The sequence below is a fragment of the Dromiciops gliroides genome, chromosome 3, assembly GCF_019393635.1.
Source record: "Dromiciops gliroides isolate mDroGli1 chromosome 3, mDroGli1.pri, whole genome shotgun sequence".
In the NCBI taxonomy this organism is placed as follows: domain Eukaryota; kingdom Metazoa; phylum Chordata; class Mammalia; order Microbiotheria; family Microbiotheriidae; genus Dromiciops; species Dromiciops gliroides.
In genome coordinates this window covers 644938081-644951404 of record NC_057863.1, presented here as the reverse complement: position 1 = coordinate 644951404, position 13324 = coordinate 644938081, and the positions used below count along the sequence as shown (strand labels likewise).

General features: G+C 50.9%; 1 protein-coding gene and 1 non-coding gene across 3 annotated transcripts; both read left to right on the top strand.

Annotated features, from left to right (window-relative positions):
- The first annotated feature begins 5719 nt into the window (after nt 1-5719).
- NOP53 (NOP53 ribosome biogenesis factor) lies at nt 5720-12016 on the top strand. 2 transcript variants are annotated; one of them, XM_043996710.1, is made up of 13 exons: nt 5742-5966; nt 6331-6395; nt 7589-7673; nt 8275-8477; nt 8708-8778; nt 9270-9365; nt 9491-9595; nt 10277-10444; nt 10596-10771; nt 11331-11397; nt 11634-11710; nt 11799-11855; nt 11944-12016. In XM_043996710.1, the coding sequence occupies exons 1-13, from the start codon at nt 5758-5760 to the stop codon at nt 11948-11950; spliced, it is 1386 nt and encodes a 461-aa protein (XP_043852645.1). In that variant the 5' UTR covers nt 5742-5757; the 3' UTR covers nt 11951-12016. The 2 variants fall into 2 exon arrangements, with proteins under 2 accessions (XP_043852646.1, XP_043852645.1); XM_043996711.1 differs by lacking the exon at nt 11944-12016 and having other exon boundaries at nt 5720-5966; nt 11799-11859.
- Nucleotides 11442-11566, top strand: LOC122752404. The gene has a single exon (XR_006356150.1). It is a non-coding gene; the product is annotated as a small nucleolar RNA SNORD23 (small nucleolar RNA).
- Nucleotides 12017-13324: the final 1308 nt, after the last annotated feature.

Below are 13324 nucleotides of genomic sequence, written 5' to 3'. Positions count from 1 at the left end.
TGGCAAGAGCTCAAACGAAGTTATTCCTACAACATTTAAGATTGAAAATGGGAGGACGATACATAAAATGAAATGGAAAAGATCTGTGCTTGAAGCACCCCTGCCCACCTGCCTGCCCAACCTGGACCAAGTGTATGCAGAGGAGATGCCTGGTGCTGGGAGGGGACAAAGGAGCTGGAGGAAATGAAGACACCGAAGGCACAGGAACAACCTGGGGTATCTTACTGAAGTGACCAGGCTTCCACTCATAGGTGGGCCACATGTGCAGAGGAAGTGTGTGGTGAGCCACTGCATACCTTATTGGACTGGTTCCAAACCATCTTTGCAGAGAGACATGTGGACTGGGTATGAGAGAGTCAGGTACAAGAAACAAATGTCAAGATCTCCTCTTAGCCACAGGGAAGGGCAACCAGCATCCTCAATGTGTTGGACTTCCAGCTTCTATAATTCATAGAGGATAATCCATAGGGGCAGTCAGGTGGTACAGAGGCTAGAGCACTGGGCTGGAGTCAGGGAAACCCGAGTTCAAATCTGGCCTGACACTTACTAGCTATGTGACCCTTCCCATTCAATGACTAAGAGCTAGTTGAGAACTGAGACAAAAGATGGCCTAATTTACCATCACAAAAATATCAATCTGGGATTGGAAAACCTTCAGAGTTTCTGGCCAGAACAGAAAACAATTGCCATGTCCACTCATTCTAAGCCATGATGGAATGCTATTGTGCTGTGAGAAATGATGAGCAGAATGGTTTCAGGAAAACCTGGGAAGACTTATATGAACTGATACAAAGTGAAGCGAGCAGAACCAGGAGAACATTGTACATAGTAACAACAATATTGTAATGATCAATTGCAAATGAGTTAGCTAGATGATGATCCAGGTCAATGCCAAAGGGCCCGTGATGGAAATGCTGTCTACCTCCATAGTGAGAGCTGATGGTCTCCGACTAGAGACCAAAGCAGAATTTTCTACTTCATTTTTCTTGCCTTTTTTTTTGGCAATATGACTAATATGGAAATATGTTTTGCATGATTTCACATGTATCATTGATATCCTATGCTTACCTTTTCAATGGCTGGGGAAAGGGCTGGAAGGAGAGAAAGAATAGGGAACTCAAAATTTTTTAAAAAGAAAGGTTGGAGGGCAGCTAGGTGGCACAGTGGATAGAGCACTGGCCCTGGAGTCAGGAGTACCTGAGTTCAAATCCGGCCTCAGACACTTAACACTTACTAGCTGTGTGACCCTGGGCAAGTCACTTGACCCCAATTGCCTCACTAAAAAAAAAGAAAAGAAAAAGAAAGGTTGGGGCAGCTAGGTGGCACAGTGGATAGAACACCAGCCCTGGAGTCAGGAGGACCTGAGTATAAACTTGGCCTCAGACACTTGACACTTACTAGCTGTGTGACCCTGGGCAAGTCACTTAACCCCAACTGCCTCACCAAAAAAAGGTAAAATAAAACATAATTATTTAAAAATTAAAAATAACAATGAGGAAAACTGAGGCTCCAGTGAAGCACAGATCACAAGTTCACCCACACTGTGCATAAGTGGCAGGGCTAGGGCCTGAGCTCAGTCTCACTGCCATGACAGTATGAGTCCTCCCCCTCTGTTCTACCACTCCACCTGACTATCCTCGGCTGGGCTGGGGTTGATGAGAAGACCGATAAGCAGATTAGTAAAAATGGAATTTTACCTACTGATAATCCCTCGAGGTTCATCTGTCAAAATGAGATTCTTTGCAAGTTCTGCCCCCAGACCTTTCATTCCAACAAGAAGCACCTGAGAGGCAAGTCACTTAACTGCTGTTTGCCTCAGTTTCCTCATCTGTAGAATGAGGATAATCGCATCTACCTCCCTGGCTTGTTGTGAAGACCAAATGAGATAATGATTGTAAAGTGTTTAGCACAGTGCCTGGCACATAGTAAGCACTTTATAAATGTTAGCTATTATTATTTTGTGGGGGGAGGCAATGAGGGTTAAGTGATTTGCCCAGGGTCACACAGATAGTAAGAGTCTAAGACCAGATTTGAACTCAGGTCCTCTTGATTCCAGGGCTTCACTACCTAGCTGCCCCTTATTATTATATTATCAGAGGAGCCTCCCTTAAGGAAGTCAGTCTCTTTCCCCTAGTAGGACACAATGCCTGGTACACAGTAGGCACTTAAAAATGCTGATTATCTCATTCCCAGTTGAAGAGCTCACACACTTGTGTGTTTTCTGGTATATTATAATCCATAGAACTTGGCCAATTTCTGCTCGCCATTTCTCCAGGATAAATGGGTTTCCTCCCTGCCTGCTATTTGTGGGGATCTTTTGTGTAACCAGTATTTAGGAACCAAGTTGGAGAATGAAAGTTAAGGGTTACCCAACCCCTTAAGAGCAATTAGGAAAGGGAGCAGCTTTCTTTCTGAAGCCATGTGTATACCCCTAGAATAGAGAGATTTGAGAGGAGCAGAGAGATATGATTCTAGCCCCCAAAGACTCTTGAAGACTGGAGAAAAGCATGCCCAGCCTTAGGGGCTGCTCTGGGACCTGCCTGCTTCACCCCAAGCGAGGGTGCTGATGGTGTGGGCACTACCCTTGGCTCTCCTCCCCTCTGAAGAGGACCAGGCTTAGATCCACCCACATGCTATGTCTATACATTTCAATGACTGGTGGACACATCTCTCTTACTAAGGAGAAGCAGTGTGGTGTCTTGGATAGAACACTGAACTTGGTATCGGAGAAAATCCTGCCTCAGACACCCTGGGTGATTCACTTTCTGTGTCCTCATCTACAAAATGGGGAGGAAGGAGGAGGCTGGATTTGATATTCCGTAAGCCTCCCCGCCACAGCTCTAAATCTATGATTCCCTAATACAAAGGTGCCACCAACCATTGATCTAAATACCTACTCTCTCATCCATACACAATCTTGTCGAAAGTCATTGATGTGAACCAATCGATCATCCAATCATGGATCAGGGGATTTCCTTGAAAGCCTTAACAAGAGAAATAATCCTAATCAATGCCCTCTTACCACAAATATCAAATGAGGCATAAGACAGGGATGTGTATGCTCAGCAAAGGTGTTCACCACAGTAGTAGAAGAGATCTAAGTTGAAGAGATTCCCTGGGGAGGTGAAGTTCTCTATTCTCCTGTTTGTGGATAAGGGGCTGGCTATAAGCCCTGGAACACAGGAGAATCTTCTTGGAAGAGAACAGAACTTTTGAAGAGTCTGACCTGACTATTCACATAGGAAAGACCAAGTGGATGAAAAGTGTCTATCGTCTACATTATGACCTGCATTTAGATAAAAATCTCCAGGGCTTTTCTATCTGTATGTCTAGCTTGCACAACAAACACATACAGAACAGACAAATAACGAGTTAGGCAAAGAGTTGACCATGAGGACGCTGGGTGAATTACTTTTGAGAAACTGTGTAGTTCCAGCAATGATCCCACTCTCTCCACAGAACAAAGGCTCATTGTTTAATGCCTGCATTCTGCTGTTTTTACTGTTTGGCAGGGAGACAGGAAACATAAGAAAGAACTAAATATAAATACCATGTGGGGCAGGGGGCAAAGGAGTGGAGCATGGTAGGTGGGTGGGAACAGGCTGAAACATACAACCAGTGAGAAACTTTATAGCAGGTTCAGGTGTTTGGGCTTTTAAAAATTAATTTTTTAAAATTAATTTATTTTATTTAGAATTTTAATTTTCCCAAATTACATGTAAAACAAATTTTGACAGCAATTTTTTTTAAAAACTTTGTGTTCCAAATTCTCTTCCTCCCTCCCTCTACCCCCCTGCCCAAGAACTCAAACAATTCAATATAAGATATACGTGAGTAGCTATGCAAAACATTTCCTCATTAGCCAGGTTGTGAAAGAAAACAGACAAAAACAAAACTTCTGATAAAGGAATTAAAAAAAATTATGTTTCAATCTGTATTCAGATACCATCAGTTCTTTCTCTGATTGCATTTTTCATAAGTCCTTCAGAGCTGTCTTGGATCTGAAAATAACCATGTCATTCACAGCAGATCATCTTACAATATTGTTGTTATTTTGTCTATAGTACATTTCACTGCATCAGTTCATGTAGGTTTTTCCAGGTTTTTCTGCTCATCATTCTTTTTATAGTAAACTACATTTATATAGTACTTTAAAGAGAGATTTCCTTACAATAAACCTGTGAGGTTGATTACATAGCACGTTCAGGTTTGCAAAGCTCTTTGCAAACTAATTTGATCTCAAACACAGCCCTGGGAGGGAAGTGCTCTAATCATTCCGCATTTTGTACAGAGGAGGAAATTGAAACACAAGGTAATAAAAGTGACTTGTCCAGGGTCACACAGCTAGTAAGCATCTGAAACAGGATTTGACCATGGGTCTTCCTAAGCTCCAGTTGGGCTGCTTTATCTGTCCTACTGCTAGGCTATCTGAGAACAGGACCAAAAGATGTCACCTCCTACATCTAAGGTCGCTACCAGGTCTGGGGGCAGGGAGACTTCGTAGCTGTGTGAGCCTGAACAAGTCACTTGCCTCAGTTTCTTCATCTGTAAAATGAGCTGCAGAAGGAAATGGCAAACTACTTCAGTATCTCTGCCAAGAAAACCCCAAATGGGTCACAAAGAGTAGGACATGATTGAAACACCTGAACACCATCACCCTGTCTAGGCAGAACATCTTCTTGACCAATCCGTGGAGGATAACCCTTTTACTTCTGTATTTCCCATCTCATGGTGCCCCACCTCCACTGTCTTCCTAGCAGCCACCCTGGCCCCAGACCCTGCTGTCTTTCTGTACTATTCAGTCCTGGAACCATAATCAAATCAACTCATCTACTGTCCCTGGATACTCCCCCTGTGGCTCCACTCACTGTAACTCACCCACCATCATAACTGGCTGCCATTCACCAATGGGTGTTGTCTCCCACTATTTCTATCATAATCATGATAATAGCTAACAGTGATAGAGCATTCACACTCTGCAAAGTGCTTTACAAATATTATCGTCTCTAATCCTCACAATGCCCATGAGAGCTATTATTGCCCCCATTTGACAGATGAGGAAATTAAGGAAGACAGAGGTTAAGTGATTTATTCAGGGCCACACAGCCAGTAAGTGGCTGAGGCCAGTTTTGAACTCTGGGCAGTTTATAAAAGCTTTTTCCCCTGTACAGTGGCTTACATACATTAAGTACTTAATAAATGCTTGTTAACTTGACTTGAGAAGTGGGCATACGTCAAACAAAGTGAAGGTGTGGGTTTGCTAGGCAGCTAGGCAGTGCAAAGGAGAGAACTCTGAGCCTGTTATCATGAAGGCTTGAGTTCAAATCCCACATCAGACACTGATTAGCTGTGTGTTCCTAGGCAAGTCACTTAATCTCTGTCTGCCTCAGTTCCCTCAGATGCAAAATGGGTGTGATACCATCTACCTCCAGAGTTGTTGTGAAAATAAAACAATATAAGTGCTACCGGCTGTGCTTATTTGTTACTCGAACTAACGCCTCACCTGCAAGGTGTGGGTGAGCCGAATTCACATTTGTATAGCACAGCAATTGCGGTTAAATTTAAATTATAAAGTCGTAATTTGTCTAGATAAGTTAATATACTTTAAAATCCGAATGAACTCAGGGTCTAAGTACGGTACGAGCAACTCGCACGCTCCCTCTACCAACATGGCGGCAGGAACCGGAAGTAGGGGGTTTTGAAAAGGCGCTCGCCGGATATCCGGTGTCGCAAGTCGAGTCTCTTTCCTTTTGCAAGATGGCGGGCGGGGGTACCGCCAAGCGCGATGCAGGCGATTCGGGGTTTCTGGGGTTCCGGCCCTGTTCGGTGGACCCCGGGGCCGTAAAGCGGCGGCGACGCGGGCCGCGGAACAAGAAGCGGGGCTGGCGGCGTCTCGCCGAGGAACCTCTGGGGCAGGAGGTGGACACGTTTCTGGAGGACTTGCGGCTGCAGGAGCGTACGACTGGGTAAGGCCACGAGGAGCACGGGGCTCCCGAGAGGGCGGGGCTGTGAAGGGATTGCAGGGTGTGGGACGCTCGGCTGGTGCCGCGCGGGATGTATGGGCGTCCCTGACGGGTACTTCCGCTGGCTCTGGCACACTTCCGGCCGGCGTGCCGGGACCTCGGGAGCCGCCTAACCGGGCCTTCCCCTGCACTTCCGGTGCCACGGAGAGGCGGGGCCCTAAGGGCCCCGGGGGCGCCGGCCTTGGGGGGAGGGTCACTTCGGCAGGGCCCTGCTCAGACCTCCGGGATGAGGGTCCGGAGGAGAAAACGGCCTCAGCCCGGCCCCCGTCAAATGTCCCGCGCTCACCCTCACCCTCTTCGCCCCCAGGGGCCGGATCGAAGACACTCCGGATGAAAACCTCTTCTTCGTGGACACGGGGCACAAGGAGAAGGGTGAGGAGGGAGACAGAGGTGGGGGGGGGGGAGGAAGGGGGAGGGGAGGGGGAGAGAGGGGGCGGGGGGGCGGGGGGCGGGGGAAGAATCAGTCGGGCTGGCAGCAGTTTGAATGGACTAGATAAGAAGCCCAGGACATCTTAAGTAGGTCATTCAGTAAATATTGATGAAGCTCTTCCTGTATGGCAGGCTCTGGGCTGATGGTGCTGGGGATACAAAGTGGCAAGAGACAGGAAGCAATTCCTTAACAGATACTTACGAGGGGCTACTATATAATGAACTGATTAGGAATTGAGTGGAGGAGGGATGTGCTGCTGTGAAAAGATAAGCAGCAGGTATTGTACTGGAATGGGAATCAGGAGCCCCAACGTGCTGTGTCCCCATCTATAATCAGTCATTCAACTAGCATTTATAAGGTGCTTACTTTGTACCAGACGCCTGAGTTCTAGGGAGTAGAAAGAAAAAACAAAAACAGTCCCTGCGTAGAGGAAGCTTACGTTTTAACAGTAGAGAGGTATTCAAACCAGGAGAGAACGATGGGATTGGATTAGATGATTTCGTAAGGGCTCTTTTAGGATTAAAAAAGGCAGCCCCCTAGAGAAGCGTGAAGCAGACCAGAGTCATCAGTATAGATCTAGAAGAGACCTTTTAGAAAAAAAATATGTTATTAGTACTTTTAAGTATTGAAATCAGTTCGTGTAAATGTAAGTGGTGGTTAGATATGGTTATTTTGCTGGTGTCAAATGTTAAATTTCTAGTAAAATATTTTGCATTAAGATAAAACAGATGGGAAAAGTGTGAAGTCTTGCATTTGAGATCTGACTTGCTTGATATGTTGGTTAGATTTGCTCAACTTTTTCTTATTCTTTGTCATAAAGGATGGTTGGGGGGGGGGTGATAGGAAATGGAAGTAAAAGATAGTAATAAAATAGAGTTTCAAGAGGAAAAAGGCAGTCCCATGCCTGTGTATGGGGAAACGTTTCCTTGGGCTTAGGAGAACTCCCCAGATTGGGGGAGGGCCTGTGGGCTAGGCCAGAGGGAGAGCTTGAGCGAGTTAAGCTTGTTGTAGCTGCTCTTTGGGTAATGTAGGGAAGGGCAATTGTCTTGTTGGAGGTTAGGATGCCCAGTGATCTTGGAGACCATCTTTGTCAGACCACAAGTGATGTTCTGTTTGACTCCTCCTTTTTCTCTAGACTTGAAGATAAATCAGAACGTGAAGAAGTCTTTCTGGACAGAACGGGTTTTAGAATCACATTCCAAAGTACCTTCCCCAAAGAAGTGAGTGAGGGACCTTCTCTCCCCATGTCTGGCTTCATTTTGAAAGAGGAAGATCCCTGATCAGAGGAGGTTTCCCCACTACTCCAGTACACAGGCACAGGATTGCCTTTTTCTTTCTTAAACTGTGTTTTGTTGCTATCTGTTGTTATACGCCTTTATTTCTTACCATAAATGGCTTCCTGGCCAGGGGGCAAGGCTGGGCTGGGCCTTGCAGAAGGGGGGGGGTAGGGGTTCTGGAGGGAGGAAGGGGACTTTTTTGGGAATAGAGGGGGCATGGACAGGATCCTAGGGAAAGAAAGGCTGGGCACTGACCTGGGTGATCCGGGTAGTTGAGCTGAAACATGTAGATGGGATGCTGTGGGCCATGGAGAGTCGCAGTAGGTTCCTGAGGAGGGTGTGGGACAAGAGTGATGGCTCAGAGGCAGGGAGGCAGTGCTAAATGAGGGAGCCTGCTGCAGTGAGAGACTGGAGGGGTGGAGCCATCAGAAGCCAGGGATGGAGGCCATGGTCCAGGCCACAGGGCATGAGGAAAGCAGGTTTCCAGTTCTTACACCAGGGCTCCCTTCCCTCATCTTCCCTCTTGTCACCCTCTTCTTGGCAGCATCCTCGCCCACCAGATCCCCAATGGGAAGAAGCTGAAACGCAAGCAGCGCTTGTGGGAGCACTTGGCCCAGCAGGGGAAGCTGCCCCGGGATGTGCGGAAGGCCCAGGCCCGGCTGCTTCAGCCCCCAAAGCCAAAGACCAAGCCCTCTGATGCCGAGGAGACAACCAGCCGTCCCTTCTATGACCTCTGGGCCGAGGACAGTAAGCGAGGCGGGATGGCTGGGTCTGAGCACTCGACAAAAGCTCTGGGTTCTAATTCCCCTCACTGGGTGGGCCCTGCAGTGAGCTCAGGCTGACCGGGGTCCTTGCAGCTCTGGGTTGGGAGTCTCTTCATCAGGGGCATGAGTTTGGAGGGAGGCTCCTCTTCTCTTCCCTTAATCCCCCATCCCCACCATTCCCTGACACCTGGTCTCCCACCTCGTCCTTTCTAGATCCTCTGGACCGCCCCTTGGTTGGACAAGACCCCTTCTTCTTGGAACAGACAAAGAAGAAGGGAGTGAAGGTGAGCAGTGTCTGCGTGTGACAAGTGACCAGGAGTGTTGGGGAGGGGACCAGGAGAGTGGTGGGAGTGTGGAAGAGGCCGCCGTGGGCAGCCCTGCAGGGAGAGAGGCCTGGGGGCCTTTGGATCCTAGACTGGGAGCTGAGGGGCCTCATGGCCATCCAGGGGCCATGTTCTAGTTGGAAATGCCTCTGGTTGCTACAAAGAGCCTGGGGTCAGGTACTTGTGCCCTTGCATGGGTCACTTCCCCTCTGAGCCTTAGTTTTCTCATCTGTAAAACAAGCATCCAGCTAGATGATTTGTGCCACCTCCAGTCCCATAAGCCTTCCTGCAGGCTTAGGGCAGGGAAGAGACTCTGGCAGGGCCACACGACCAGTCAGTTGGACTAGATGCCTTCCCATGGCTTCTTCTGGCGGCTGGCCTGTAGGACTGATAGGGGGTGAGGAGGGGTGGGTGAACTGCTCTCTGCATGCCCTCTCCTCCCTTCACTCCAGCGACCTCAGCGTCTACAGATCAAGCCCTCTCACGCCCCGGCTGTGGAAGTGATATCTTCTGGTGGCTCTTACAATCCTTCGTTCCAGGATCACCAGGTAGCCCCTCCCTTCTCTCCCCCTGGACCCCCTAGGCTGCTCCTAGAGCATGCTGGGGGCTGCTCCTTCCTCCTCACAGGGGCTGCCTCAGGCCCTTGACTGTCCTTCCTGTCTGTCCCTGCCAGGCCCTGCTCCTCCAGGCCCATGAAGTGGAATTGCAGAAGCAGAAGGTGGAAGAGAAACTCAGCCGTCAGCTGGCCTTCCCCACTGTGGGTGAGGCCCCCACCCAGGTGACTGCTGGGGATCCTGACTGGCTGGTCGGCTGGTAACAGCTGCCATTGGGAACCCCAGTGTCCCAGCAGGCCTTCCCTTTCTCCTCCTCATCCCCAACTGAATCCAGTGTGCTAGACACTTAAGTATTTGACACCGGAAGGAGACCCCCACACACCAAAGAGTTGACTTTAAACTGGAGAGGGGGCTGCCCTTGCCAACTGATAAGTACATCCGGGATGATTTGGGAGTCCCCGGGAGGAGCGGCCCAGAGAGCCAGCAGGGTGAGGCTGGCCCCGGGGCCTTGAAGTTCTCAGTATGCAGGTCTGGTGTGTGTCTGTGTAGACAGGTCAATAGAGAGAGAGGTGGAGATGGGGTGCTCACTGGGGAGTGCCTCCCCAGAAGGAACCTCAAATCCAGAACCCCAAAAGGACAGAGCTAAAAGCCAGGGGGACCAGGAAAGCCGTCCTATGGGAGCTGGTGGCAGGGGATTCCTGAAAAGGAGGCGGGTGGTCAGGGCCTGAGGGATCACGGTGGGGTGTCATTGGACTTGGGAGTTGAGGGTTATTTAAGTAGCTGTGTGGAAGCCTCGATAGGTGAAAGCCTGGCAGGCAGGACTCCGGGCCAGAAGTGATGAGTCCCTGGACCTGGGCAGTAGAAGCGGGGGCCACAAGTGCTTGAGCAGCCCCTGTCCTTCCCAGGAGTCGACGTTCAAGGAGCTGTGTGAGGGACTGCTAGAGGAGTCGGATGGGGAGACCCCCGCAGAACTGGAGGGAGACGGGGATGCGGATTCCCAGGCACACAGACCCCCAGGCCCAGAGAAGAAGACGGAGCAGCAAAGGAGGCGGGAGAAGGAGGCCCAGAAGCTGGTGAGGGGCTCCCTGGAGCAACCCCGCAGAGGGGCTGGGTTGGGGTGACAGGTCTCTGGCACCTGGGTGGCTTGTGCAGGCCTAGACAGATCAGACCAAAGTGCCACCTTCTGACCCCTGGGCCTGCGGGGGGTGGGGTGTCTCCCTATAGAAAGTCCAGCAGGCAGCAGAGCGGGCGGCGAGGAAGAGGCGCCAAGAGGTGTTCCAGCTGCGCGGCATCAGACTGCAGGTGGCTCAGCGGCTGGCTGAGCTGGCCCGGCGCCGAGAGAGGCGGAGGCTCAAGAGGCTGGCAGAAGATGAGAAACCCCGCCGGCTGGGTCGGCTCAAGTGAGCAGATGGGGGTCACACCCACCAAAGTGCTCACTGGTCTGCCCCAGTGTTTCCTGGCGTTCAAGGCCCCCCCCTCCCCCCCAAGTGTAGCCCTGGCCTTCTTTTGTAATTTTTTTTTTTGGTGGGATAATGAGGGTTGAGTGACTTGCCCACTGCAAGTGTCAAGTGTCTGAGACTGGATTTGAACCCAGGTCCTCTTGAGTTCCTGGTGCTTTATCCACTTCGCCATCTAGCTCCCCCCCCCTTCTTTTGTAGCTCCTCCCCCTATGTTTCCTTCCACTTCCCCTGGTTGGGGGTCTTTCTCTTCAGACCTGTCTGTCCCATGGCACCCCCTTCTCCTGACCTTCCCAGCTCCCCATGGTGAGTCCCAGCCTCTGCCCCTGGGTCCTCTCCTGGCTGGGAAGGCCAGGAGCCCGGGAGGAAGAAAAGAAGGGTGGCATGTTCTGTCTCCCTGATGTGAGCCACAGGATTTCAGAGTGGGGGGGTTGGGGGGGTGAATAAGGAGACCCCCACAGGCAGACATGCCGCTCATGTCCCTTCTCTTCCTTTGTGCCAGATACCAGGCTCCGGACATTGATGTTCAGCTCAGCACGGAGCTGGCAGATTCCTTGAGGAAGCTGAAGGTATTGGGCCTTGATGGAAGTGATGGAGGAGGGGAGGGGTTCTGTGCCCAGTGATGAGACTCATCCTTGCACGCCTGAGGCCCTACCCTGATCGCGGTTTGGGGCAATGGGCGACACTATGGGTCCCCTAGGCAGGCCGGGTTTGGCCTGTGCCCAGGGGCTGAGGGCACAAGGGGCTGGTTCTGGGGCTGGGATCGGGGGCTCTTGGATCCATCTGATGTCCCTCTCTTTCCTAGCCTGAAGGTAGCATTCTTCGGGACAGATTTAAGAGCTTCCAGCGGAGGAACATGATTGAACCTAGGGAAAGAGCCAAGTGAGTGCCCCAGGTGGTTGGGCCACACAGGGAGGGAGAGACACAGAGGAAGGGGCCCCATCTCTGAGCTGCTTCTCTCTCTGCCCAGGTTCAAGCGGAAATACAAGGTCAAGCTTGTGGAGAAGCGATCGTTCCGGGAGCTCCAGTGAGTATCCTCCAGTCTCTGCGCCCCAGCCTGGCCGCTGGCCCCGTGCTGGTCTGTAACCGTTTCATGGGCTTTCTTCTGCCCACAGGTTATAGCTGCAGCCCCTCTGGATGCCTGCTCTGCCTGGTCCCTGATGCTTCATTAAAGTTCTTTGATCCGGCCTCCACGTGCTCCAAGTCTCTGTCCATCCTTGGGGTGGGTCTGACTTTTCTTTGCTCTAGGCCATTGTGCTCAGCCAAGGGTCTCTGCCACATTCTAAAACGTTAGAAATCACAACGAGCACGTAGAAAAGAAAGCTCCGTTTGCGGTAATTGCCCACAGGGGCTTCATTGGGCATGGGTCTGGTCAGACAGAAGGCTGCATGTGGATGGGATGCCCCTGTTTTAGCAAGCATTTGCCAGACTCTCGTGGCTTCCTGAGGGGAAGAGATGGTGGGCTGGGAGAGGTCGTGGGGTTAGGTAGAGCCATGGCTGGTGGAAGGCACAGCCCCAGCCTCGGGGGCACCTTGAGTGAGCCCTGGAGGAGAGGCCTGTCATGCTCTCCTCCTCCTTCAAGATGCCCCCAGGGTCCCCTGGGGCATGGAGTCCTCTTGGCCACTTTGTATCTGCTCTGGATGGATCTTTTATGTGCCCTGACGCCATCTCCTCCGGAGGGTGCAAGGCCCAGGAGGGCCAAGGTGCCTTTTCTTTTTCCTCTCTCTCCAGTGTTGGGCACAACACGTGGCACCGATCAGCTGCTTGATAATATTTCTGCACCCAGGGAGAGGGCGTGATTGTTGGCAGATAGACCCAATACAGGCCAGATCGTGGACCCCAGATGCAGCCAGCAGGTGCCACAGAGGCCTTCCCTTCTCCCCTCTAAGGTCACACCATGTTAATCAGGGGCCACCATTGGAGTTGTGGGCTCTGTATCACACATACCTCCTTTTCACTCCTGTGGGAGTTTGTTCAGTGGAGTCCCCAGTATGTATTTTGTGGCTGCAAACACATTTGGAGACTTCACAGGAATTCAAAAGAATTTCCCAAGCCCGTGTCAGATAGTTGAATTTTGCAAGAGAGCTCTAGGCAGCACCGGGAGAGAGGGTGGTATGACGGATGACGACCAGCCTGAACCTGCCCACGCAGCTTTTTGGGCTGGACGTTTATCTGGACAGGCAACTCATGCCCTGCCGTGCACTCCAGAGAGCTCCAGCCTCCTTTGCCAGAGGCATTCCAGTCACTACACCCCAGTAGGTGGCAGTGCTGGGGGGAGCAGAGACACCAGCCCTGGCATGTAGATGCTCAGCAGATTACTTGTCTCAGGTACCATGTGAGAGTTTACCTGACCACGGGTGTCCTCTAGGCATGTTCCCTGAACATATGCATACCTCTGATCTCTGTGTTCTTTGCATGTGTACCCTCCCCATTATTGAGGTGACAAAGGGGAACCCCCCCTGCTCCCCCTGCATGCTACAAACAGATGGGGCCATT

Coding starts and splice junctions, on each gene's coding strand:
- NOP53 (XM_043996710.1), top strand. CDS start 5,758: ATGGCGGGCGGGGGTACCGCCAAGCGCGATGCAGGCGATTCGGGGTTT. Junction 9,366..9,490: donor CTTCGTTCCAGGATCACCAG/GTAGCCCCTCCC, acceptor TGTCCCTGCCAG/GCCCTGCTCCTCCAGGCCCA. Junction 9,596..10,276: donor TGGGTGAGGCCCCCACCCAG/GTGACTGCTGGG, acceptor TGTCCTTCCCAG/GAGTCGACGTTCAAGGAGCT.